Source organism: Rhodamnia argentea, chromosome 1 (assembly GCF_020921035.1).
Source record: "Rhodamnia argentea isolate NSW1041297 chromosome 1, ASM2092103v1, whole genome shotgun sequence".
NCBI classification, from domain to species: Eukaryota; Viridiplantae; Streptophyta; class Magnoliopsida; order Myrtales; family Myrtaceae; genus Rhodamnia; species Rhodamnia argentea.
In genome coordinates this window covers 5,703,005-5,730,797 of record NC_063150.1, presented here as the reverse complement: position 1 = coordinate 5,730,797, position 27,793 = coordinate 5,703,005, and the positions used below count along the sequence as shown (strand labels likewise).

Below are 27,793 nucleotides of genomic sequence, written 5' to 3'. Positions count from 1 at the left end.
CACCATCGCGTCCTAGTCGGTCGGGTCACCCAGACCCACCTCGCGCACGTGCTGAACCCGACGAGGTCGCCTTGGTCGGACTGACTGTGACTGACAGGGTCGCGCAGTGGCACATTTCGTAAATCATTCCCATGTCGGGGGCAATTTTATCCGCCCTCCCTCTCTTGCAGACACACACTGTCACACAGTCTCTGTCGCTGCTCCAAAGTAAGCGTCAGCGTCACTCAGAAAACTACTTTTTTTTCCTCCACTGTAACACTCGCCACCATCTCAAAACACCCCCCCCTTCTCTCTCTCTCTCTCTCTCTCTCTCCATCGGAGAACTCTGAACCAACAACCTCCGCTCGATCTGCTTTCTCTCTCCTCGTCGTACGGATCCCCACCGTCTTCTCCGGCGAAATGGAGGAGGCCTTGGAGCTCGCGCGCGCCAAGGACACGAAGGAGCGCTTGGCCGCCGTGGAGAGGCTCTACCAGCTCCTCGAGGCCTCCAGGAAGAGCCTCTCCGTCCCCGAGACGGCGTCACTCGTCGACTGCTGCTTGGATCTCCTCAAGGACAACAACTTCAGGGTTTGCGAGGGCTCGCTCCAGGCTCTGGCCTCCGCGGCCGTCCTCTCCGGCGAGCACTTGAAGCTGCACTTGAATGCGCTCGTCCCCACCGTCGTCGAGCGCCTCGGAGACGGCAAACAGCCTGTGAGGGATGCCGCCCGGAGGCTGCTGCTCACTCTCATGGAGGTAATTGTTCCGTTCGTTCGCTCGCGTGTGTGCTGTATCAAATGTGAGGCGGTGATGGGGGATGCGTGTGTGTTTGTTTTGTTGGAATGGTGATTGCTGGAGTGAAGATTCTGTGAAAATTCGGCAGGTTTTGGAGTGCGCAGTAATTTCTCGATTGAGGAAAAAAAATTCTTTGAAGTTCTCCCCTATTTTCTAAAATGTTGGTTCGTTCGTTAACAATCAGATGCCAATGGTGGATCTCCGTGCTGCTGATATTTGAGAATTATTGTTATCGTATTAGAAGTTTTAATTTGTAGCTTTGTGGAGTGGAGCTTTTAACTTTAAATATCGTGTCTGTGACCCTTGCTCACTCTCTTCTTTATGGCTGTTTAATAACCTGAAATGAAGTCAATGTACAAATCAAGTTTAGTTGACTTAGTTCTTAGACAGTTCAGATGTTTCAGGGTTTAATTTTGACCCAATTTTGCCTTTGGAGCTTCTTTTTAACTCTTTTGCGGTGTTTATTTTTTCCCTGTAAAGAGAGGATTTTTAAAGAATTTTTTAGGAGCACTGGGAGATCATTAGATGGGGATTCAAAGCAATCATCATGCGTTACTTCAGCTTCAATCTATGCAAAGAATGGAAACGACCTGTATACTTTTCAGGGTTCCTATGCCTGAATAGGATTTGCCAGGAGGAAACTTGAAACTGAGAACTGGTTCAGTTGGTTTTCAGTTAACCAATTTGTTTCTTATTATGTTCATGTTAATTCGAATGGGTTAATTAAATATCATTTCCTTTGCCCACTTCATCTATCATCCCTATTTCATGTGATATATATGTTGCAACAAAAATGACTCAATTTAGGCTAAACTGCTTAGATCTAATTTGTGCAGTTTCTATGACTGAAAACCTTAGATTAGCTGTGCCTGGTTTTTTGCTGACTACCAGCTTAAACCAGGGCGAAACAGATAGGACAACAAAGTATTTTTTCTAGCTCTTTTTTTTTTTTCTAAATTCTAGGAAATGAAAAGTGAAGTTCTTCCTTATTGTAGGAAATGCAAGGGAACTTTAATATTTCTTTCCTTCTTCCTAGTAAAATTTTTCATGTTCTGGTGCCTTTTAAACTCTAGTGATGTTTCACTTGTTTTTCTAGGTTTTGTCAAACTTGATCTTGGTTTTGCGTTTCCTGCAGGTTTCTTCGCCAACAATAATTGTTGAAAGGGCTGGGTCTTTTGCTTGGACTCACAAAAATTGGAGAGTCAGAGAAGAGTTTGCTCGGACTGTGACTTCTGCAATTGGTCTCTTTTCATCTACAGAGCTTCCTCTTCAGCGGGCCATCCTTCCGCCGGTATGCCCTTTGACTTGACTTAGTTGGAGAGTACTGAGATTTTTTCCTCCAAAATGGATTTGTTAATGCTTCCTTTCATTTCTAGATTTTGCAAATGTTGAACGACTCAAATCATGGTGTTAGAGAAGCAGCTATATCATGCATTGAGGTCAGTGGCATCCTTGACACATTACTCCCTCAAGCCTTGTAAGACCTTTATGTGGAGTTATCTTAATTTGCTAAGGAATCTCCTGTTTGACGTTATATTTCATTGTGTTTCTTGTGTAAAGTTGTTTATGGAAAGCATCATATAGTTCAAACTTCATACAATTAATGATTTTTGGTAGTTGTGGGAGTAAATTAGTGTGATTGGTAAACAGAAAATACTAAAACCAAGGTGTTTGCACGGAAAAATTCCTTATCTTGTAAATCCTTTGCTTCGGCCAGCTGTAATAGAGCGGATTCCATTTCACAGAACAGTAGTTGGATTTGCATTTGAATTATAATATTTTGTTGCCAAACTCAGTGATACGTTCATCACATCAACAAGCCTCAAATTGCTTGATCTCTGTCATAAGTAACCTCTACTGTGATGGCAACAATTTTTTCTTTTTCTGACATTAAGGAGAGACACACAATGCATCCGCTCTGGATGTTCCGTTCACCCAGAAGTTGTTTAATGATAAGAGAGGCTCTATCTGTATTACTTTGGTTTGGCTCGTATTATTATTAGATACCTGGTCAGTGCTTGTAGGTTTGCTCAAGGATCAAAATCGGTGTTGAATCACAAGTGAATGACAGTAGTCAAGACTCCTCTACCATGAAAGCTCACAATTGGTCATTAAACATATTGTTTTTCAATTTATAATCATCTCTTCTGTGATCCTGTGAGTAATGGTTCCTTTCTAAAATAAAGCCTGGTGCTGTTTGACATATTTTCTAATTCTTTGATATGAGAAGCAAAAGCTAAGTTTCAGCAGCTGTGATACTTGTTTTCTGATGTCACTGTCCAAAAGATAATTGATCCAACTTTTATTGAAAGGTTATATGGTTGTGTTTCACTTATAAGATGGGTGAGCCATGCTAGGGAAGCAGCATGCTTTGCCTGTTGAACTTGAAATGGCAGTTCTCTCTTCAGCTTTTTGATTTGGCTTTTAGCTGGTTGCTGGACCACATTCACTGAGAAGGCTGTTTTTTTTCCTCTGTTTCCAGGAGATGTATACACAGGCTGGGTCTCAGTTTCGTGATGAGCTTCAAAGGCATCATCTCCCTTCAGCAATGGTGAGTATGTGCGTGTTCTAATAAACAGGTTCTATCATTCTGCTGTCAATTGTGAACATTCTGATGAAGTGCACAAAAATTTGAGGGTTCCGATCTTTTCTTTTATGTGATTGGGTAACCCGTATTTTTGCTTTTCAGAGAAAGGAACTCTTTGCTGCCTCCTGATAAAAATTATGATTGCAGGTGAAAGAGATCAATGCAAGATTAGAGAAGCTCGAACCACAAATTCGTAGTTCAAATGGACTTACGGGTAATTTTGCTGCCATAGATACAAAGCCTACAAGTCATAACCCTAAACGAAATAGTCCCAGGGCAAAGAGTTCTACCAGGGATATGTCTCTATTCGGAGGTTAGCATCTTCACTATAATCCTTTCCAGCTATCTTTAAATAAAGTATATATATATTATAGTCCCCAAAGATATCTTTTCACCAAATATAAGGTAGAAGTAGAATGCTCTTCCATTCGATTGAATAATTTTTTTTGCCCTTTCCTTGAGAGGGGGTGGGGGTTGGATGTATTATGTTTTGACATTTTATTGGGAAAGTCAAGTGTATTTGTTAATATTGATGGACTTGTTCTTTGTGTTGTTCTGTACTTCTTTCTTCCAGTCCTACTCTGACCACGAAGCATTCAACAAAATTTGTAAGATGTGCTTCAGTTTAATGTTTCGGTGTTATCTTTTCTGTTCGGTGCAGCTGAAGGTGATGTCACCGTAAAACCTGTAGAACCAATTACAGTATACTCAGACAAAGAGCTGATAAGGGAATTTGAGAAGATTGCTTCTACCCTTGTGCCGGATAAAGATTGGTCAGTTCGCATTGCTGCCATGCAGAAAATCGAAGCACTAGTTCTTGGAGGTTTTTACTCGCCCCCTCTCTCACTCATGTGATTATTTCATTCTCAAAGACTTGAAATTTTATGTTAGTTTTTCAAAGAAACAGGTCTAGTTGCCACATTAGAAGTAGAACCCGTGCTTGCAACCTTGCTTGAAATGTTAGATCCATGCCAAATGTGACTGAGATGGGTATAGATCTGGTGGCACAGTGGTACCTCCTAAAAGGGTGCTTCAGATTTTTAAACGTGTTTAGTGAACACCTCAGAGCCAATGTTGCCCCCTCTTAGCTTCAGGGTGCTACAGTTTTAGGACATGTTTTCAAATGCATGCGCTGCACATCAGACTTCATTGCACAGCAACAACAGTAGTTGACAGATTCTATAACAATTCCCAAAAGAACTTATAAGTTTCCCTGTGAATATTTAGATGTCTGTTTGGATAATCTTTATCGAGATAAAACTGATTTAATCAACAATGTATTGGTGCAACCTTAGTTTAGTGTTATAACTCACAAATCTTAATACTGTATACACGTGTTCTTGTCCTATCCACTAGTTACCAATTTCAATGTTTTTATCATCTAAATCTTTCTTGTCCTTGACTTTGCTCATGAGTGCAACTATAGTGGTGGTATTATTTGCTGAGGCCTTATTAATGTACCATTTATCTTATCTACTGGCCTTTTCGCATCCAAAGCCATAGTAGTGGTGGTATTATTTGCTGAGGCCTTACAAACCATGTTTTAATGCTGAGTCTTTTTGTTATCATACCGTTACCAGGTGCTGCTGACTCCCCATGTTTCAAGGGACTTTTGAAGCAACTTGTGGGCCCTCTGAGCACACAATTGTCTGACAGAAGGTCCAGCATAGTGAAGCAGGTGCAACTTCATGGCTCAGTGCCTCCCTTTTTGTTTGTATTTTGCTTTTCTACCGTTGGTTCTCGAACTGTGCAATTAGAGGGCCCCAAGGCTGGTTCATGACTGGCGGATTGGCAAGCAGACTTGCTTTGGCTTTGATCTTAAGTTGGCCACCGAGGCGGCCCTTAATCTTGAAATTAAATCTGGGTAGAAAAAGGGACAAAGGCATTGTTTTTATTGAGATCTCCTACCTTAAATCCCATTCCTGTCTCTGTGTCATGTTTATAATAACCAATGACAGATTTACTTGGCATTTTTTTCTCCACATCTGTTGCTTGTAAAGCTTCTTACTTCTTCTATACTGTGGATTAAGGAAATAGTTGCCACAAATCTCTAGTGGTTGCCAACTTGCCAGAGCTTCACTTACATGTGCCAAGCAAACTGTTACTTTTCAGATTCATCAATTATTGGAGTTTAGCTAGTCTTGCCCCTGAAAACATGGGTAAAACAAGAGGACCTTATTTTGCTAGATCCCTAGTAAATTTTTTTCTGTAATCAAACATCCTAGCAAGTAATGAATATTAGTCTCTAGAAAAAATGTACTGTTTATTAGCCTCTATGGTTGTATTGTGTGCTTTGAAGGCTGGTTCTACTTTGCTAGATCACTAGTAAAATTGCTTCTCTGATCAAACATTGCTGCAAGTAATGTATTAAGTCTTCATAAAAAAAGACACTCTGTATAAGCCGCTTTTTGGTTGTGTTATGTGCTTTGAAGGCTTGCCACCTGCTATGCTTTTTATCCAAGGAGCTCCTGGGAGATTTTGAAGCGTGTGCCGAGTTGTTCATTCCAGTACACACTAAACTCTCTTTAATTTTGGTCTTTTCATTTTGACTCTACGTTTATTGATAATGTGTTATTCCCATCAGGTTCTTTTCAAGCTAGTTGTGATCACTGTCCTTGTTATTGCAGAGTCTGCTGATAATTGTATAAAAACGGTAAATCAACTCATCAGCATGTTTAAAAAAATTCTGATATTACTTCTAACTCAATAATTTTTCACAGTGAATGCTTTTACCTACAGATGTTGCGTAACTGCAAGGTTTCACGTGTGCTTCCTCGCTTAGCCGACGGTGCAAAGAATGACCGAAATGCAGTACTTCGTGCAAGGTGCTAAAAAACTCTCTATGTTAAGTGACTTTTTCTCATTGAACTCATTAGTGGCAGGCAACAATGCATATTGTTCTGTGCCCAATACAATTGTTACCTTTTTTACATTGTTTCTTTTACATTCGTTGAATGTCAGGTGTTGCGAGTATGCATTGTTGATATTGGAACAATGGCCTGATGCGCCAGAAATACATCGATCTGCTGATCTTTTTGAGGATCTTATAAGATGTTGTGTCGCCGATGCAATGAGTGAGGTAAAGCTTTTTGAATATCATTATGTATTTGAGCTTTTTCATTTCAGTTAAAATGTTAATTGATGTTTTAAATTTAATAGGTTCGATCCACAGCCAGGTTGTGCTACAGAATGTTTTCAAAAACTTGGCCAGAGCGCTCCCGCCGCCTGTTTTTATCTTTTGATCCTGTGATTCAGAGGGTAAATGCTTCTTATGAACATGGGTATCCTTGGCCTTTGTGTACCCTTTTTCCTCCATTTAGCTTTCTTTTAACCCTCCTTTGCAGATACTAAATGAAGAAGATGGTGGCTTGCACAGGCGACATGCTTCTCCTTCGATTCGTGAGAGAAGTGCACATATGTCGTCCGCTCATACCTCTGCTCATACAAGTTTACCTGGATATGGAACTTCTGCTATTGTTGCAATGGATAAAACGTCTAGTTTGTCCTCAGGGACTTCTCTTTCTTCAGGGCTGCTTTTGTCACAAACAAAAGCAGCTGGTAAAGGTGCTGAGCGTAGTCTTGAAAGTGTGTTACATTCAAGCAAAGAGAAGGTCAGTGCCATTGAAAGCATGCTTAGAGGCTTGGATGTATCTGATAAGCGCAATCCTTCTGCTCTTCGTTCATCTAGTCTGGATTTAGGTAAAGATGGACTCGAGTTATTTCTTCCCATCTTTTGAAGTAAATATTCTTAGTTTTTGGATGGATACTCTTGATGATTTGTAAGCAGTTGAAGTTGTCTCGTGTTGCCCCTAGTGCAGGAGTTGACCATCCCTCTTCTCGTGATCCGCCATCTCCACATGCAATTCCGGCTTCTAACCAGAGCTCTTTAGCCTCAGATTCATCTGCATCTGTTATCGGCAGGGGTAGCAACCGAAATGGTGGCTTGGGTTTATCCGATATCATTTCTCAAATTCAAGCTTCCAAGGATTCTGTCAAGTCATCCTATCGTGGTAATGCGGTAACTGAGACTTTGTCAGCATTTTCTGCCTATTCAGCAAGGAGAACTTCAGAGAAGCTGCATGAAAGGAGTTCAGTTGAGGAGAAAAGCGACATTAGGGAAGCTAGGCGATTGACAAATCTGCACATGGAGAGGCAATATATGGACACACCACACAGAGATGGAAGTTTAAGGGATTTACAGAGCAGTCATGTCCCCAACTTCCAGAGACCGCTTTCGAGAAAGGCTGTGGTGGGAAGAATGACTGCAAGCAGGAGGAGAAGCTTTGATGATAGCCAGCTAGCACTGAGTGATTTATCAAGTTATGTGGATGGTCCAGCATCTCTCAGCGATGCTCTTAGCGAGGGTCTTAGTCCAAGTTCTGACTGGTCTGCTAGAGTTGCTGCTTTTAGTTATATAAAGTCTCTGCTGCAGCAAGGACCAAGAGGTATTCAAGAAGTTATCCAAAACTTTGAGAAGGTCATGAAGCTATTTTTCCAGCATTTGGATGATCCACACCATAAAGTTGCACAGGCAGCTCTTTCCACTCTTGCTGACATCATTAAATCGTGCCGCAAACCCTTTGAGAGTTACATGGAAAGGATCGTACCACATGTTTTTTCGCGTTTAATTGACCCAAAAGAGTTAGTTCGGCAGCCTTGCTCAGCAACTCTAGAAATTTTGAGTAAATCATACAGTACAGATTCTCTACTACCTGCTTTGCTTCGATCACTCGATGAACAACGCTCTCCCAAGGCAAAATTGGCAGTGATAGAATTTGCCATCAATTCTTTTAACAAGCATGTGGCGAACTCTGAAGGTTCTGGTAATATTGGTATATTAAAACTATGGCTTGCTAAGTTGATTCCCCTAGCGCATGATAAAAATACAAAGCTCAAGGAAGCAGCTATTTCTTGTCTCATATCAATTTACTCCCACTATGATTCGACTGCATTTCTCAATTTTATCCTAAGTTTGTCTGTTGAGGAACAGAATTCCTTGAGACGAGCTCTTAAACAGTATACTCCTCGTATTGAAGTTGATCTGATGAACTATTTGCAAAGCAAGAGAGAGCGACAGCGTTCCAAGTCTGGTTATGATCCTTCTGATGTTGTCGGCTCATCATCTGAAGAAGGATATATTGGTCAGCAAAGGACGGCTAGTTTCTTTGGCAGGTATTCTGCTGGTTCCCTAGACAGTAATGGGGGCAGAAAGTGGAGTTCTATGCAAGATTCGTCCCTTCCTACTGGTGGGATTCATGTAGCATCTAATGAAACTCGTGATGACTTGTACCGTGACTTCTCTGATTCCAAGTCTGAAGATCTGAGCTGCACAATAAATCTCACTGACAATAATGTAGTTTCCCAGACTGGTCGGATTGAACATGTGTCTACCATGAGTCTGGAGGGCTTGTCCAGTCCCCAGGTGGACATCAATGTTATGAGCAGTTCTGACCTTGGAGCTGCTGAAAACTGCAGTCCTGATGGTGAGGCTTCAGCTGAGGTTGACCTTGACAATCGCAATTTTTCAGCTTCTAAGGGTAATGCATTGACAGATGAGCCGAGTATTCCCCAAATTCTACACATGGTAAGATATCATGTGGCTTGTAATGCTAACATGGTTGACTTTTTTAAAACAGTGCGATTAGAAGTGTGAAAAACAAATTCATTGAGGTTAATGAATCTAGAATCGTTCTTTTGTAGATCGGTAATGCCAATGATGATCTTTCATCTTCAAATAGAAGATCTGGACTTCAGCAACTAATTGCAATATCTCAGGCCAGTGATATTTCTATTTGGACAAAGGTATGCAATGACAAACCTCAGTCTCCCCCTTCTTTGCGAGCCTTATGCCTTGAATGTTCTTCCTTGTGCAGTACCCTAACATGGCATTGTAGTGATGTAGAAACTTGGTGCCAATTCTGTTACATTTTCTATGAAGTTTATATGATGCATGTCATTTATCAAAACTATGTAAAATGGTGTTAATTGAGAAAAGACCACTGGTTAAAGGGCAACTATTTCTTATTCGTTGAAAAAGACAATCTTGTTCGTTTTGGCCAGCTGATGATCCTGAACTTACGTACTCGTTATGTGTCAACCCAACAAAGTGTATCCGTTAGCTTTTCTTTCCTTGAAGTGGAATCTACCATTTTCCAGAAGTTATTAGGTCATATTTTTCTCTATTTATGTTAGTGGTTGAAGTTTTTTCCTTCGGGGAGGAGGACCTCATTTGTGAGTGTGTGGTTAGATTAATGTTGCAGCATGTTAGTCTCTATGATGACTTACGGTTACGTGGCTTTTATGCAGTATTTCAATCAAATTTTGACAATTGTACTTGAGGTGTTGGATGATTCTGACTCCCTCATCCGTGAACTTGGTCTTTTGTTGATCACTGAAATGCTCCAGAATCAGGTGCGTTGTGTATCATTTTGCTTTTAAAAATGTACCGTGCCTGTTAATTTTTGTTGAAACATTTCTTTTCACAGATGCTTGCATTTGTTTTTCTCATGCGTTGCATAATTTATATCTGGGGTAAATTCTACATTTCTCTTATGGTTCCAGAAAGACATGATGGAAGAGTCTATCGAGATTGTAATTGAAAAGCTGCTTCACGCTAATAAGGATGACGTGGCCAAGGTAATTTCTTTGACTAGTCTTTTCGACCATATATCTTTATAGTTCTGTTTGTATACATATATCTGGTGTCATTAGCTTTGTTTGTATCCACCTTTTATATTTTGTTTTTCCTCTTTTAGGTTTCAAATGAAGCTGAGCATTGCTTATCTGTCGTATTGTCCAAGTATGATCCCTTCAGATGTCTAAGTGTACGTCCCCTCCCCCTCCCTCCCTTCCTCCCTCTCTCTCTCTCTCTCTCTCTCTCTCTCTCATGCGCACGTTCACATTCAAATTCTGGTGCTCTTTTTTTTTTTTTTTTTCAGAAAAGTGGAGGTTGCTAGTGACTAATTTTTTAATTTGTTGGTGATATGATTTTTTGATGAGCAGGTTATTGTTCCATTGTTGGTCACTGAAGATGAGAAAATGCTTGTTACTTGCATAAATTGTTTGACAAAGGTACCTTGCTTTCTACTCTCAATCCGACTTTATATAGTACCTCCTCTCCTAAGCACCCCACCAACCTCCCAAGGAAGAGTAGACGAAAGAAACAAAGAATATAAGCAGAATTATTTGCTTATTGAATAGGATAATGTCGACACATGCTTATTATGCTGTCACCTGGGCTTATGTTGTTTCCTTCTATTGTAGCAACTCGTTGCAAAGTACATGTTCTTTTGGATGGTTACTTATGAAACAAACTTATCAATTGTAGACGTAATTAGGATTTAGGAGCAGTTATGATGTCCACAGACTGCTGGAACAGGTTCTTCCTTTGACTTTTTTTACCATCAGGGACTTTCTATGGCAATTTTGATCATCTATATTGTTTTCGAAGCATATTCACGTGAAAAAAGTGTATATGCTTCATCTTCAAAGTTGTCACTGGTTACTATTGCTTCAGTTTGACTAACTAGCAATTTAGTCATGTCAACTACCATGATAATCTCTAGACTGAGTGCCTTCTAAAGCTGTTTATATAGTCTTCCACCCTTGGATGGTCTTAGGCTGTACATTATCAAGATCCTTTCGTTCGGCCTAAAGGTCATCTTGTCTTTCGAAATGGGCCCTCTCCTTACATTTCGAAGACATTTAGCTTCCAATGCTCCTTAATTCTTATCTGATGGAAAACTTCCTCTTGTATATTCAGCTTGTGGGACGGCTATCACAAGAGGAGCTGATGGCCCAGTTACCATCATTTTTGCCTGCTCTTTTTGAAGCATTTGGGAACCAGAGTGCTGACGTTCGCAAGGTAGCATTTGTAATGCTTTTATGACTGTGTCTCTTAATACTGGGATAGTGGCTATTAAGATCGGTAGAAAGGAAAAATTAAGCATTGGATCTAGAGGGTCTCATCATTATTTGGCAAATATGTGGATTGGGAAGGATGAAAATAATCCGCAAATCCATATGCCTTGATTCTGAGCAACTGCGTCTAGGCTTGACTCATCTCTCTAGGATTGTATTCGAGTCTGTGATAGGTATAATCTCTGTGATCTGTAGCAGGAGTGAAGATCCTACTTCGAGCTTTTGCACTGTAATATGTGCTTCCAAATGTTTGCCTTCCTGCGAGTTTATGCTGTGTTGGTCCTTACTAATCTTGATGAATGTTATAGTTCTTGTAGATTATTGCTCTTTTTTGCTTGATGTGGAAGGGCACAGAATAAATATGGTGTTAAGTCAATTTCGGACACTGTTATATAAATATTTTTTATCATCATGACATCTCTAAGGTAGATGGTGTTTTGATTCTTTTTTCTCATTCCCATGCATTTTTTCACATAATTGAAGTTGTTGAGTAGATCACAACCTTCTACCGTAGCACTGTGTTTTACAATCTAAGCTTGGTTTTGTTTTCTATTGGTGCAGACTGTAGTTTTCTGTCTGGTAGATATATATATCATGCTTGGGAAGGCATTCTTGCCATACTTGGAAGGCCTCAACAGTACGCAATTGCGCTTGGTGACTATCTATGCTAATCGTATATCGCAAGCCAGGATGGGTACTGCAATAGACACTAATCATGTTTAGCTCTTTTTCCTTCTTTGGGTGGGAAAGACAGTGACCATGAGGTTCTATGGTTCATTGTCGTGTATTTTGTAAATTTGTGTGAAATGGGTTTTAGGTATATATATATTTTCGTACATATTGCTTTTGCTTTTGATATGTTTGGTTTCTTGTGAGTGATTGATTATGGTGGGAGAGAATTGTAATTTTTATTTGGAGAGCGACACTCGAAACATGAAAAATAAACGTGATTTTGGAGGAAATTGTTTCTACACCTATCTCCTGCCATGGATCTTTGTTTCTCGAGGGCTCTCCATGCAGCTCTGAGTTTAAGTTCTGGATTTGGACGTCGGCATTCGAACATAGTAACGGATAGAAGTTCTCTGATGTGGTTGCTTATTTATATCACTGAGGACATGTCATTTTAAATTCTATGCTGTTGCCATTTTCTGTCATTTGACAAGCGGAGGCTGCATAAAAGTCAAGTACTTCCAGTCCATGACTAGCTTAACAGACTCTTCATAAGATAAGGTCCTTCTCTGTCTTTTCTCTTTGGAGGCAAAGCATCGTTGGTAATGCTAAGCTAATCGTGGAGCTTTACACTAGTTGTGCCAACATCCCGACCTTTGCCCTTTGTTGTTCTTTGCACCAGTATAAAATCCTTCTTGAAGACTTTCTATGTTGGTGATTTGAGTTTCCCCGTGACGTTCAGGGGTCATCATGAACGCCAAACAGTCTGCAGCCTAAGGTTAAACACGACAAGGGTTCTGTGAATAAGCATTCTTTGTTTCCCATTGAGAAAATGGCTGTCTCTGAGTCCGCTAAATTCTTTGTTTGAGCCCTATCCTGCATTAACCCAAAAAAGATGAAATATTATGTTGTTCTACGTGTTGGGAGAATGCAGCGATACCTTTACTCGCCAAGTCAACATATTCAGTTGGATTCACCTTCATTCAAGAACTTAAACCTATGAGTTATGGGCCAATTAAATATATTAATTGTTGCACACCATATCAATTTTTTGATGTGGGACTTTTCTGACGCAATTTACACGCGTGTCCCGACACTACGTGGCTGATCAAAGAAGGACTTTTAGGAGCTTTGCCTCTCCATGAGAACCGAAAATAAGATTTTAGTACTAAATTTTTCAACTCAGTCTCAAAACCTATTAGTGAAAATGGCAAATAAGAACCAACCTTTCGTCTTAGTCCCTAAAATTTTCATAAACTGGATAAATCAGATGTTTCTCATCTTGTTATATAGTTCAAACAAATTTCCCAACACAAATCTAGACCACACATTCTATAATCATTTTATATATATATATTGCAATTTTGCTAGTTAATGCTGCGCAACCATGTGAATTTATGCAAATAAATGCATATGAGAACTCAAAAGACGATATATCCAAGTGCCAGTAGCTCAATGGACTAAAAGCATTGTTCCTTTCAGCACATAATGCTGCCAAAGAAAAAGAAAGGGAACCGCGAAGAAGAAGAATGAACGACCCACATTAGAATATCACAAGTGATGAAAAGGGTCAGTAAATTGTACGTAAGCCGCGCTCCACGTTCAGTTCATGTAACCCAAGTTCATTGTTCAGAAGAAATTAAAACAGAAAAAGAAAAAACTATAATCCTCCCGTCCGAGCTCTAAGATAGAAAATGGTGTGTTGGTTCACCCATAGTAATGTGGTGTATCGACGGGGTTTCAGATTTCAGACACATGACTATAATACTTCTATGGAATGTTCTGAGTCTTGACCTTATCTTATGTTACAGCAGAAAGGTCAAATAAACACCTTTCAGACATATAATCCTGTGTGTTTATTTCAAATACCACCAGTCTCCACAAAGTTAGCAACTACTGAACAGTAAAGTTCATAAGCCGACCGATGTTTTCCTCCTTGTTTTAAAAATCACTTGTGTACTGTCAATGAACAATAGTCTCCTTTTTGAGGTTTGTGACAGGGCTGAAAGAGATTTTAGGAAGAGAACAAGAGGAAAAAGAAGTTCTACACAACACAGCATGCATAGTCCTGATTTAGACATCAGAAATATGAATAGGCCAAAGTAAAAGCACAATCCACACTGCAAGAAGTCCCACTTAACGATTTATTTGCAACATGCAATCCATTAGGCAGATCACTTACAACAACCGATCCGTGTTGGTTCATCTTACGCATGCGTATTGGTAGCAAGACTTTCTTCAGCATTGGAAGTTAGCTCACTGGATAATCACGTGGATTCATGGAGCTCTTTTCGTTCATTTAGACTAAAAGTTATCCAAGAAGCTGAGTGAAATTTCGACATGTAGAAAAGTGAAGTAGGTTGAGGTTTCGAAACCATCTGATGGTCTAGCATAGATAGATATTATCTGATTTAACGTAGGGGTACACTAAGCAGACGAGATTCATGAACTAATCATAAAGGCTTTAAGAAAGCATGTGAAGAAAATGGTCGTCATGACCTTTCGAATGTCTACTCTTTAATCTGGCTACAATACGAGGTCATTCGCTTTGGTTAATATCTCAGTATATGGAAATAGAATTTGCCTCATCTGACAAGCTATAGATGTGCTCTAACTAGTACTTAAGCTGTCGAATATTTGTCAAAATAATCACAAACATGCAAGAAAAACTGTCCTCAGATAGTATCTTTGGTGCAAGTGTTCAGTGACTGAAGCTCAACAAAAAGGACCCCCTTTTTTTGAAATCAACAAGAAAGGCACTTGAATTATCAATACATTGAAAGTCATGAATTTCAACTAAACATGTTACTCCTGAAGTCTAATAAATCATAAATCACTTTCTTAGACAATGCCTTACAATACTTTCCATAGGAGCATCAACTTCTAATTATCCTCAGATTGTATAGCCTGAACCGTCTGCAGTGAAAGTCAAATTTCCACACAAGAAGAGGTTGAAATCTGCCGCAATGCATACATCATGCAAAAAAATCCGGGATACTGCTCCAACACAAGTTATGCGTCAGGCGCATCTTGAGGAGTAGTCCTATGGCACTTTAATAGATTCTGTACATGTTCCTTTTTCCTTTTCTTTTACTTCTTTTTGATGCATCTCCTGAAGAATTATTCTGTGAGATGGAAATGCTTGACCTTAGATCTATTGAGCTCATGCCGGGAGATGTCTAGAGTACTTTTTTCAGTAGATGTTAAGTGGTCACTATAACTTATATTGGAGCAACAATTGATGCATAACCTTTTTTTGAAAATTTTCTTTTATGTTGTTTCATCAACTCATTCCAGTTTAACTGCACCTGGGAAAAGAAGATCATGGCACGCAGTCGAGTTTGTGTGGCAGGAAGAAATGCAAGAGCGAACAGGTGATCGCCTGAGGACGGAGGTCGCCATGGAATTCCCGAGCTGGTTCTCAGGAACAGGTTAACTGCTCTTGTGGTTGATCCAGTAACTACCTGCTGAGTTACAGAGAGGCAATTGCTGGAATTACTCGGTGTCCCAGCAGCGGCAGTCAACAACTGGGAGGACGCACTCCATCAAATCATTTTGGGGGAAAATTATGACTTGATTGTTGTCGACAGGCGTATGCCTGAAATGAATGCTGTTGTGGTAAGAATGTGACCGAATCAGTAACTACTGACCTTTTCAGTTTCCTTAGTACCAAACCAATTGTTTACCGGCAAGTACATGCTGATCTTTTAAGATTCTAAGAGATCCATGTACCGACAATTTGATTGTTCTAGGAACTTCTTAAACTTGACAAAACTAGATCAACTGATGTAAGCTGAACAAGAGCCAAACTCCTCCCCGTACATTATTTTTTTTTTTTTATGCACAATGTAATGTAAAAACAAGAGAAAACAACAACATCGGATAGGCAATCAGACTGAAGTTGAACAAAGATCAGTTTTATGAAGGTTATACTTTTGAAATTTAAGTTCCACTTACCAATTCAGCTGTAAGTTTCCCCTTTCATCTTTGTTTTCACTTCACATATGCTGAGGCATCTAAGCCTGCACCAATATGTTCTTGTGGCAGACTGTAAGGCAACTCGGGGAGATTGGCATGATGATTGATGTGACATCTGGCTCCATCGGAACTGACAGAACAGAAATGACGAATGAAGGAGCCAACGGCTGCTTCAAGAAGCCTCTGTGTCCAAACATTTTGGCTTAAGCCTGGCCAGGATTGATGGCCGGAGGACCCGTTAATGGGTGTCTGACTAACAAGTCTGGGGGCTCCATCGCCCTTGTGCTTTCTCTGAAGTTATGAACTAAGAGTTAGTCTTAAAAGTCAGCATTGGGGTAGTCACAAGACCTTTATGCGTCAGGGTCATTGTTCGTGTCCATATCAGGTTATGAAATATAGGAGTCTGCATTTTGATATCTCTCCATTTCTGTCCGATTTATACTTTGCATTGCCGTCCCAAATGCTTTCCATTAATTCACCCATTAACTCGGTGCCTACAAACTTTCAGTTCATTCACCGAGTGGACTTATCTCAAGATAAACTTTTAAAGCGACAATTTTATTTAGTTCTTGTAGGCATCATAGATATTTTCATGCAATTTTGTGGAAAACTCGACAAGAAATGGTCAGGTCCGTTTGTGAGAATTATTAGACAAGTTTTCCTTTCTGCCAAAACTCGACATATCACAATTCTGGTTGGTCAAGCACTGAAATAGCAACGGAAGAGCAGTTATGCTACACCAAGTGAGCTCACTATTCCTACATGTTCTGCGCCCAAGGAATATGTTTCTTTCGTCCTGCATAGCCGGCATGAGTACTTGAACGGCCTCTTTGAAATTTCAACTTTAACAACTCAATGAAATAGGACTCACCTTGTACTCAACTCCTGCTAAAAATTTAACGTTTTAGTTGCACACTTCACATAGGACATGTGAGGAGCATATGACATAACGTACCGATATATCCACTCTATTTCCAATCAGGCACCTTCAGATGCACATTAGATCTCTAGGAGTATGTCTACAACAAGAGCCTCATAATGCATCGTCAAAAACTAATCAAAACGACTTAGCTTGAATAGTGATTAAGGAAATCCTTTCTGCCACAAACTTGTATTAAATACAAAAGTGGAGGCTAATTCTTGGAAATTTTAGCACATAATTATCCTGTCTATCCAGTCCATAAATTTAGTGGAAACTAAATCTAAAGAGAATCTATTCATACAAGGTTAACCTCTCTTGCTGATTGTTAATTTCTTATATATTGAATGAAGAAAATTCATCTAGAAGACATTCTTCAGAGGTCACATTTTTCTTCTGTGAGCCTGACATATAAATTCCCTTCACTTGATTCTAAAATTTATGACAGGGTTAATGTGAAAACCGAGTGACTTAAATCAAAAGTTCTAAATTTCAATGGTCTTGCATTCATCGTGTCTTATTTTAGTCGCTTCTTTCCTAATTTAAGCTCATGCTCTTAAAGGTTGACCTCATATATAACATCATGGGAAACTTTGACTTGGCTTCATAAAAGCTTTATGAAATGTATTTGAGGAACAGCAACTTGTCGCAATGATGCCGTAATTTGGGTCGACTGTGAACTTAGGCTATCTAAAATGTTCTATTTCGGTGCGGTAGAGTTAACATCCATTGGGAATTCACTTATGCAATTGTTAGAGATTGCATCTTGTAGACCTTATCCACCTAATTATCCTCAAATTAGTATATCAGGGATCGAGCAAAAGCAAGAAATGTATTGAACTTACAAGCCAAGAATGTGTGGATGTTGTGAGGCATAAATATCTGAATAGAAAGATGACTCTTTTTCTGTCTATATTTATCATGCTTTTCTTTGAAAGGTAACAGATCGAGTATGTATTTGAAAACGACATGTCACCTATGTAATGCTTTCGCAAGGTATATCATGAAGTTGCCTCTGAAAGAACAACTTGGTTGATGTCTGTTTCCATATAGGAAAATCAATGGCAAATCAATGAGTTCTTAGAAAGAGAGGATTCAAGAGGATGCTGGTGCAGAATTAATGCATCAGCTGAAGTGTGATTTCTGCCCATTTCTGGCTGAAGTCAACACTCATTTCGACCCAAAAAAACCGCTTCTTAATGAGTATTACCAGAAGTGGAAACTATCCGATTCTTGGAGTTCATGATGTCCAACAAAATCCAAGTGATTTCATGATGTTTGGTTCTCTTCCTCGCTTTAATTTCAACCCTCCACACAGAGGCCTTTATATAGGATACCCATTAGTTTGACAGTGACAAACTCTCTAGTACATTACAACCACTGAAGTACCTATCAAGAGGCTTGAAGCCGAGAAGAGAGAAGAAACTCCAGTATATAGATACATAGAAAGGGAATGCCAAAAGGTCAATTTCTTGGAGTCCCTAGCCTGAATGGTGAGGTCACTGCACTCGTGGTTGACGACGACAAGGTGAGCCAAATGATTCACCACCAGCTCCTGAAAATCCTTGGAATCGAGAACCATGTTGTTGGAAACGTGAAAGAAGCTGTTGAGATCCACTCTTCGGGAAAGAAATTCATCCTCATTCTCATGGATAGGGACAGGCCTGTCATGAACGGCATAGAGGTACTGTCAACTTTCTATGACTTGGAGCTAGATAAAGCCAAAGTTTGAAGCAAGAGCCATTGATTTTTTCGACAGTTAGGGAGATATTTTTAACTTTCTTCTTTTAACGGGCGACGAAGAAACTGCGAGATATGGGCGTTAGGAGCACGATATCTGGTGTTTCATCTCACTCATTGTCCGAAGAGAGGCAAGAATTCATTGATGCAGGTCTTGATGACTATCATGAGAAGCCTTTGACAAATGCTCCTCTCTGTTGTCGGAAAGATCAAGTACAAGGCGTGAAACTTCGTGGCGTTGCTGATCAACCATTGTTCCTTCGAGATGCTGCTGTCGTTAGATAGGGTGTTCTGCATGAGAAAATGTAGCATTTTTTTCCCTCTTTATGAGTCTTCCTGAAGTTTTCTTCTCTGCTCTCTCTCCTGCTAAGAGAGCATGATCATGACTAAATCAAATGCTAGGGATATTAAAGCTTTGCACTAGCATTTCGTTCGTCCACCAAGTGCACTTAAGTTTGACAGCTACAGCTGCAATTTTGCTTAAGTTCTTGTAGGCAATATGGATTTTTTCATGCAACTTCCTGGAAAACTTGACGAAGAACAATGACATCCGTTTGTGAGAATTGTTCATCAGACACCCATTCTTAGGCAAGTTTTCCTTTCTGTCAAAACTCGACATATCACATTCTGGTTGGTCAAGCGCTGTAATAGCAAAAGAAGAACGAGCAATGAATTTGTTTTTTCCTCTCTTTCTGATGGATAACTAGAATATAGAATGGTACAGGACAGTGAGCTCAAAGGTCTTGTATGTTCTGATGAGTAGCATCAAGAGGCCGCTGCACCTAGAAACTTTGCTGCGATTCTGGCTAAGATTGACAGCCAGCTGAACCGTTAAGGGGTGTTTGATGAGCAATTCTGGGGCTCCTCTGTCCTCAGTGTCTCTGAAGTTACGTGCTAAGAGTCAGTCTCAGTAATAAGCAATTACAACACCATTATGCATCAGGGTCCGTGTCAGTTTAAGAAGTAAGGATTCCCCTTTTTTACATCTCTCCATTTCTATCTGATTTCAACTTTATATTGCCGTTTCAAACACGACTTTTTGTTAATTCGCCAGCAAAGTTGGTGCCTACAGACTCACCTTTCATTTGCCGAGTGCGCTTAAGTTGGACTGGAACAGCTGCATCCTGACTAACTTCATGCAGGCATTACAGATCTTTTCATGCGACTTCCTGGAAAACTGGAGTACCCGTTTTGTCAAAACTCGACATGTCACACCCTGTTTGGTCAGGAAGTGAGATTATGGAGCACCTGACAAAATTTTTTGAGCTCAATGTCCCCGCATGTTCTGTGCTCAAGGAAAAGATTTGTTTCATCCTGCGTAACCACCACGAGTACTAGAACAGTTGAACGGCCTCGTTGCAAATTTATTTGAAATAATTCCCCCTCAACTTTAACAACTCAAGGAAATAAGACTGGCCTTCTACTCTTCGCCTGCTATATATTTATAATTCAGTTTCATACTTCATATACGACAAGTGAGGAATGATGTGAGACAATGTACCGGCATATCTTCTCTATTTCTGATCAGATACCTTCAGATGCACATCATATATCTCTAGGAGCTCAATGTATTGTCCAATTCTACGATTTTGAACCCAAAATGCAAGTTTCCATCTAATAGCAACCACTGAAATTAATGCCACCTGCTTGTATCTCAAATATGGAGAAGTTATTGTCACTCAGTATATCGCTAATATTACCAGGACTAAGCCAATTATAATTCAGAACCAATCTGGTTGCGTGTATAATAGGTGAGAAGTGATAAGCAGTTTTAAGTGCAACTAAAATACCCTTAACATTCCAAAGCAGAAAATTTTGGATTATATTTCCTAATAAAAAGCCGTTAGAAGATGCTTCAAAAAGGCTGATTACTTAAAACTGTTCCTTTCGTTTTTGATCGGTGCTGATTACTTTCGCCTGAATAAATGCAATATTCAAGCTAGATTTTCATTTTGTTGGTGTTTAAGTAAATTCTTTTCTCTGCAATTTGAGAATTAAGTATAAGAATGGAGACTTAACTCTTGGAAAATTTTAGCCTATATTTAGGCTGTCTATGCAGTTCAAAAATTTAGTGGAAACTAAATCTACTAGAGAATCTATACGTGTAAGATGAAAAGTCTTGACAATAGGCTGTTCATTTCATATGCATTGAATGAAGAAAAGATCTCCAAAATGCATTCATGAAATGTCATTTCCTTTTATCATTTCTTCATCCAGAGAAAGAAAGATATTATTTCAAGGATCATATCCTTCTTGTATTAAACATGCACTCTCTGAACCTGCTTCTAAAATAAATTCCAGGATATGAATGATGCCAGACTAGACACACATGTTGCATTTCAACTGTCTTTAGTTCATTGTGTCTTCATTTTAAGGTTGACCTCACATCATAATAATCCAAAAATTTGATTCGGTTTCGTATGAACTTTGTGGATGGTAACTTTGTAACTGCTACATGCCGCAGCGATGCCATAATTTAGGTTAAGAGTGAAATTATGTCATCTAAACATTTCTATTTCCGAACAGTGGAGTTAACATCTTTCGGCATTCACTAATACAGTCAAAAAGATTACATTTTTATGGATCTCATATAATCTAACTATTTCGGATCTCTTAAGAACTTTCTCCAATTTTACATGTGGTTTTTGATACTTGTTTCCAAACTATACAGAAGCACCAAAATCTCGAGGAAGCAATTTCTGATCGAATCAAAGCAAGTGTAGGAATATCTTAATGAACCTACAAGCCTAGAATATTCTGATGTGGTGGGGCAAAAAGGAAAACTGCAAAGACAGATGATCATTTTCTGCATATATTACAAAATCTGATCATTTATTTCTTTCAAAGGTAACATATCATGTATGTATTTGAAAACGATACCCTGCACATGTAATTGTAAACATTTACACAAACAACTCGGTACACGTTTCCATTCATAAAAGTAGGAACGGACTGTCGAATCGACGAGTTCATAGAAAGAGGGATTTCTAAGAGGATGCCAATCAACTGAACTGCGATTTCTGTCCATTTCTAGCTGAAATTGACATTCGTTGGTCAACAAGGAAAAGCTGCTTATTAATGAATATAAGCCTGAAATGGAAAAGATCCAATTCATGGATTTCATGACAAAATCCAAGTGATTTCATCATATCTGGTTCTCTTCCTCACCAATTAATCTCAGCCGGCCTCCCACAGCCTTTTTATAGGCCCCCCTTCTGTTTGATATGAAGAACTCATCAGTTATTACAACCACTGCAGTACATAGAGTTAATCCTGACGTCCGATACAGCAATCCATAGAAAGAGAATGCTGACAAGTCAATCGCACGGTGTCTCTAGCCCAAAGAGCGAGGTCACTGCGCTTGTAGTCGATGACGACAAGGTTAGCCAAATGATTCACCACCAGCTGCTGAACATCCTTGGAATCGAGAATGATGTCGTTGTGGACGGGAAACAAGCTGTTGACATCCACCTATCTGGCAAGAAATTTGACCTCATTCTCATGGATAGGGACATGCCTGTCATGAATGGCATAGAGGTACTATTGACTTTCCTGTGGTCTAACTAAGAGCTAGAGAAAACCTAAGCTTGAAGAAAGGAAAAAGCCATTGGAAATTAATGTTCTGTTTTTTGACAGGCAACAAAGAAACTCCGAGATATGGGCATTAGGAGCACCATTGCAGGCGTTTCGTCTCACTCATCCTCAAAAGAAAAACAAGAATTCATCGAAGCGGGTCTTGATGTCTATCATGAGAAGCCTTTGTCAGCTGCTAAGCTCCTCTCTGTTGTCAGTAAGATGAAGCACACGGCATAGGGTGAACTTGTGCGGCAGTACCAAATCAACCATTGTTCCTTTGAGATGTTGATAATGTCACCTTGAATGTACTGCATAAGAAAGTGTAGCATTTTTTTTTTCCTTCTATGGTTCTAACTTTATAGGCATGCTGAAGTTTTCCTTTTTTTGCTCTGCCTTTCCTGTAAGAGAGCATGATCCTCACTTATCACATGCTAATGCTTTGTAAAACTTATAACAAATCTTAAATAGATGTTCAAATAAGTTGAAACCAGATACAAAGTGGTCAGCTCACCTGAATGACCGATGTCCCTGAACTTGTCAGATTGCTTAGTCAGTAAGTCTAACTAAATTTAAAGTTCTTCCATCAGGATTGTTCTTTTACAAAGTGACATGATATCAGTTCTTCACATGATAGTGCAAGATAATGAGACTTGATTTGATTACGAGAATCCTAATGGGAAAGGGAATGGCAATAGGTCTCTGGATGATTCCTCATCTTTGTTTGGTGAACTCGAAGAACTTGAAAAGAATGGCTTCATAAGAAAATGTTGTTAGAAGATGCTTCAAAAAAGCTGATTACTTAAAACTGTTCCTTTCATTTTTGATCGGTGCTGATTACTTTCGCCAGAATAAATTCAATAATTAAGCAAGATTTTCGTTTTGTCGATGTTCAAGTAAATCCTTTTCTCCGCAATTTGAGAATTAAGTATAAGAATGGAGGCTAACTCTTGGAAAATTTCAGCCTATAATTAGGCTGTCTATGCGGTTCAAAAATTTAGCAGAAACTAAATCTACTAGAGAATCTATTCATGTAAGATTGAAGTCCTAACAATATGTTGTTCATTTCATATGTATTGAAAGAAGTTAAGGTTACCAAAATGCATTCATGAAATGTCATTTCCTTTTATCATTTCGTCATCCAGTAAAAGAAAGACATTCTTTCAAGGACCATATCTTTCTTCTGTTAAACATGCACTCTCTGCACCAAAACTAAATTCCAGGATATGAAACATGTCAGACTAGACATACAAGTTGCATTTCAAATTTCTTGAGTTCATTGAGTCTTCATTTTAAGCTCGACCTCACAACATAACAATCCGAAAATTGGATTCGGCTTTGTATGAGCTTTATGGATGGTAACTTCGCAACTGCTACATGCCGCAGCGATGCCGTCATTTAGGTTGAGACTGAAATTATCTCATCTAAACATTTCTATTTCCGAGCAGTGGAGTTAACATCTTTCGACATTCCCTAATGCTGTCATAGGAAATTACATTCTTACGGATCTCATATAATCTAACTATCTTAGATCTCTTAGGAATTTTCTCCAATTTTACCTGTGTTTCTGATACTTGTTTCCAAAATATACAGAAGCACCAAAATTAGCCTCTGAAGAACAACTCGGTGTACGTTTCCATTCATAAAAGTAGGAACAGAATGTTGAATCGATGAGTTCATAGAAAGAGGGATTTCTAAGAGGATGCAAATCAACTGACGTGCAATTTCTGTCCATCTCTATTCCAGCTGAATTCGACATTCATTGCTTAACAAGAAAAAGCTGCTTATTAATGAGTAAAACCCAGAAATGGAAAAGATCCAATTCATGGATTTCATGAGAAAATCCAAGTGATTTTTATCATATCTGGTTCTCTTCCTCACTAATTAATCTCAACCGACCTCACACACCGGCCTTTTTGTAGGCCCCCTTTTTGTTTGATATGAAGAACTCATTAGTCAATACAACCACTGCAGTATATAGAGCTAATCCTGAGGTCCGGTACCGCGGCTCATAGAAAGAGAATGCCGACAAGTCAATTGCATGGTGACTCTAGCCCAAAGGGAAGGTCACTGCGCTTGTGGTCGATGACGACACTGTTAGCCAAATTATTCACCACCAGCTCCTCAATATCCTTCATATCGAGAAAGATGTCGTCGTGAACAGGAAATAAGCAGTTGACATCCACGTATCTGGCAAGAAATTTGACCTCATTCTCATGGATAGGGACATGCCCGTCACGAATGGCATAGAGGTACCATTGACTTTCCTGTGGTCTAACTAAGAGCTAGAGAAAACCTAAGCTTGAAGTAAGGAAAAAGCCATTGAAATTAATGTTCTGATTTTTGACGACAACAAAGAAAATGCGAGATATGGGCATTAGAAGCACCATTGCAGGCGTTTTGTCTCACTCATCCTCGAAAGAAAAACAAGAATTCATCGAAGCAGGTCTTGATGTCTATCATGAGAAGCCTTTATCAGCTGCTAAGCTCCTCTATGTTGTCAGTAAGATCAAGCACAAGGCATAGCGTGAACTTGCGCGGCAGTACCAAATCAACCGCTTCTTCATTTTAGATGTTAATGATGTCAGCTTGAAAGTACTGCATAAGAAAGCGTAGCATTTTTTTTTTTTTTCCCTTCTCGTATGGTTCGATGAAGAACTTTATAGGCATGCTGAAGTTTCCTTTTTGGCTCTGCCTCTCCTGTAAGAGAGCTAGATCATGACTCGTCACATGCTAATGCTTTGTAATAAAACTTACAACAAATCTTAGAGAGATGTGCAAATAAGTCCAAACCAGATACAAAGTGGTTAGCTCATTAGAATGACCAATGTCTATGAACTTGTCAGATTGCTTAGTCAATAAAAGTTCTTCCATCAGGATTGTTCTTTTCTAAGTGACATGATATCAGATAATGAGACTCGATTCGATTGTGGGATTCCTAGTTTTGTAGTGTACTCGTGTGACGGATTTGACACGACCAATGAGCTATGGACATGAGTCCTTGGTGGTTGACGGAGGGCGGGTCACACCGCATGCCTTAACCTGTTGTATGCTGGTGTATGTCGAATCCTCCATCAGAGCTTGGGCTGCCTTCAAAAGGACCAGATTGAACTTCAACATGTACGACGATACTTCTTGCAAAAAATGGGCGTCCCGAGAATTTATTTTCTGAAAAAAAATTAAAAGCAAGATTCTATGATGTCCATATGTTGTATGTACACCAGGATCTGTCACTACAAATCTCCTCTAAATTTGATTCTATTATTGACAACAGCCAACTTAAGTTGGATGAGATTTCATTGGCGGAAAGTACATAAAAGGAAATTTTTTGAACAAACAAAATCTGAGAAAAGGAGAATGGTGAGGGAAATTAACTATTTTCCGAATCTTTAATTAGTCTAGGATTCGACCCAAAAGAATAATAATTAGTCTAGGATTTATGAGTTGTTTATTTTTGTTGGAATGCACTAATCAGAGGTAGTCCCAGTTCAGGTTTTCCTAGTGGTGGGAGACTCTTCTGCCATAAGTACCTCCATTTTCTACCAAGTAATACCCATCTGACTTATCCAATGTGGTTATTTCGTACCCCTTTTTTCTTTTTGTATGGATGATGAGGTCCCCTATGTATAGAGCCAATTCCACTAGAATCCGAGCCTTTACAGAGAAGATTCATATTTTTCCAGGAGATTTGAGGAGATCAATTCACGGCTGCAAGTAATCCTTTAGACTAGATTGAACACGGTAAGATGGCTCACTTGGTTCACTACGCACCTTTTTCAGATCACGCTCTTGCAATGTCCGGGAATAACTGATTTGGCCGACTCAATGCATTACCATAGTAAATGTACTGGTCGTTGGTATTTGGCTCAATCCTTTTGTACTCCAATGGTTAATTTATTTGGACATCTTAACTATTCAAAGACGAGAAGCCAGAAAAAAAAAATCATTAGGGCTCAAGAATGAAACAACACAACCGAGAATCAAGGTGTTCTGACTCTCCTTTCCTTATAACTAGATTCTTGAAGCTCCACCAAAGAGTCTGATCTGGCTGGTGGCCAATACCATTCATCTCCTCAAATTACTGAAGCAACCTTTGCATGTAAATCAATCGCAGAGTCATAGATTACTCTGTTAAAAAAAGCTTCAACAAGCACTCCAAAAGGGTGCCATTCATGAGACCATGATGAGGTACTTTTTCCGTCATCAGTCAAGCACTTAACATGAGATTCAAAAGCTTCCTAGCATTCAGAAACTCTCTCCAAGCACAAGCGGAATCAGCCTTAGGAGGAACTCCCTGTATGGAAACCTGTTTCAACAAGCACAAACGATAAAATGAACCCAAGCTGGCCATATAGAGCCTAACTGCGTCATAAACTTCCATAAGTCCATCGAAACACATGCTTCACAGAGAGTTGTCCTTTAATAAAATCACTCATTTCAACTGAATCATCAGTACGATCATTAGTTACCATGTTAGAACCAAACTGATTGGTAACCAAAAATCTAATCCATGCACGTAGACTTACTAACTGCATGAACCGTAAATGAATGTCTAATATCGTGTGCTTAATGGACAGCATCAGTGAGTGTAGTACGGTTCTTGTTTAGAAGAGCGAACGTCTCTGCAGTAACATAGATTTGAGTCTTCTCTAGGAAAAGGAGTGCGCTTCAGTTAGACTGAAACAGCAGCATTTTTGTTAAGTTCTTGTAGGCATTACATAAATTCCAATGCAGTTTCCTGGAAAGCTCGACAAAACTATGAGGTTTGTTTGGGAAAATTATTAGACAAGTTTCCCTTTAAGCCAAAACTTGACATATTGCATTCTGGTTGGTCAAGCATTGGGATAGCAAAAGAAGAGTCCGATAGTAAAATTGTACACCACAATGAACTCAAAGTTCCTGGATGTTCTGGGCTCAAGGAACATATTTGTTCATCCTTCTTAGCCAGCACCAGTACTCTAATGGCCTCATCGCAAATTTTCTCAGCATAATTGCCCGTCAACTTTAACATCTCAGGAAAATAGGACTCACCTTATACTTCACTCCTGCTGAGAATAGTGTTCAGTTGTATATTTTCATGTATGGAATGTTAGAAAAACATACAGGCATGTCCACTCTATTTTCAATCAGACACCTTTAGGTGAGATACGAGGGAATGGACGTATACATCAAGGTGGTTGCTTTCTCAAATTAAAATCACTGTCCGAAACTCAAGAAAATGGAATGTGAAGCTTAGAAGTTTACAGAGGATAAATTCAGGAGGCCATCTTCCATCGATTGAAAGATATAGCATTACCTTGAACAATCCATCCACTAACAGAGGAAGTGGTCAAGACTGACCTAGAACTACCCCATCTCGCGATCACCAAAACAACGCATGTGCGCAACAGACAAAACCTGCTGGTGATGGCTGAAGTTGAGTGTGATGCTGGAGATGATCGGTGAAGAAAGAGGGAGGAGGAAAAAAAGAGCAAACAAACGAGAAATTAAAAACACTAGCCCTCTTCAAAGAGCAACAGAAAAATCAAAATAGAATCTATCACGTCATAGTGTGATTCCATGCCTGAGGAAGTTCGCTCCTTGGTGAATTGGACACTTGCAATTGTCCTGCATTACAGTGCTCTTCATAGATGCAA

The 27,793-nt window shown here is 39.4% G+C and overlaps 3 protein-coding genes across 3 annotated transcripts; all 3 read left to right on the top strand.

Moving 5' to 3' along the window:
• Positions 1 to 217: 217 nt before the first annotated feature.
• LOC115754531 (CLIP-associated protein-like) lies at positions 218 to 12,253 on the top strand. The gene is made up of 21 exons (XM_030693572.2): positions 218 to 732; positions 1,907 to 2,062; positions 2,148 to 2,210; positions 3,254 to 3,322; positions 3,506 to 3,671; positions 4,020 to 4,181; positions 4,939 to 5,036; positions 5,791 to 5,865; positions 5,943 to 6,011; positions 6,098 to 6,183; positions 6,320 to 6,437; positions 6,518 to 6,616; positions 6,703 to 7,057; positions 7,177 to 8,942; positions 9,059 to 9,160; positions 9,665 to 9,769; positions 9,920 to 9,994; positions 10,114 to 10,182; positions 10,361 to 10,429; positions 11,121 to 11,222; positions 11,840 to 12,253. Exons 1-21 carry the CDS (start codon positions 400 to 402, stop codon positions 11,999 to 12,001), a joined length of 4,299 nt encoding a protein of 1,432 aa, XP_030549432.1. The 5' UTR covers positions 218 to 399; the 3' UTR covers positions 12,002 to 12,253.
• Positions 12,254 to 18,297: 6,044 nt separating this feature from the next.
• Positions 18,298 to 18,869, top strand: LOC115754559 (two-component response regulator 24-like). Its single transcript, XM_030693613.1, has 2 exons — positions 18,298 to 18,528; positions 18,648 to 18,869. The coding sequence occupies exons 1-2, from the start codon at positions 18,298 to 18,300 to the stop codon at positions 18,867 to 18,869; spliced, it is 453 nt and encodes a 150-aa protein (XP_030549473.1).
• Positions 18,870 to 21,852: 2,983 nt separating this feature from the next.
• LOC115754558 (two-component response regulator 24-like) lies at positions 21,853 to 22,397 on the top strand. Its single transcript, XM_030693612.2, has 2 exons — positions 21,853 to 22,121; positions 22,221 to 22,397. Exons 1-2 carry the CDS (start codon positions 21,891 to 21,893, stop codon positions 22,395 to 22,397), a joined length of 408 nt encoding a protein of 135 aa, XP_030549472.1. The 5' UTR covers positions 21,853 to 21,890.
• The last annotated feature ends 5,396 nt before the right edge of the window (positions 22,398 to 27,793 follow it).

Excerpts from the sequence above, each read along its gene's own strand:
- LOC115754531 (XM_030693572.2), top strand. The coding sequence starts at position 400 with ATGGAGGAGGCCTTGGAGCTCGCGCGCGCCAAGGACACGAAGGAGCGC. Across the intron at positions 2,211-3,253 it reads CAGCTATATCATGCATTGAG|GAGATGTATACACAGGCTGG; the intron begins GTCAGTGGCATC and ends CTCTGTTTCCAG. Across the intron at positions 6,012-6,097 it reads CTGATAATTGTATAAAAACG|ATGTTGCGTAACTGCAAGGT; the intron begins GTAAATCAACTC and ends TTTTACCTACAG.
- LOC115754559 (XM_030693613.1), top strand. The coding sequence starts at position 18,298 with ATGCCAAAAGGTCAATTTCTTGGAGTCCCTAGCCTGAATGGTGAGGTC. Across the intron at positions 18,529-18,647 it reads CTGTCATGAACGGCATAGAG|AAACTGCGAGATATGGGCGT; the intron begins GTACTGTCAACT and ends CGGGCGACGAAG.
- LOC115754558 (XM_030693612.2), top strand. The coding sequence starts at position 21,891 with ATGCTGACAAGTCAATCGCACGGTGTCTCTAGCCCAAAGAGCGAGGTC. Across the intron at positions 22,122-22,220 it reads CTGTCATGAATGGCATAGAG|GCAACAAAGAAACTCCGAGA; the intron begins GTACTATTGACT and ends GTTTTTTGACAG.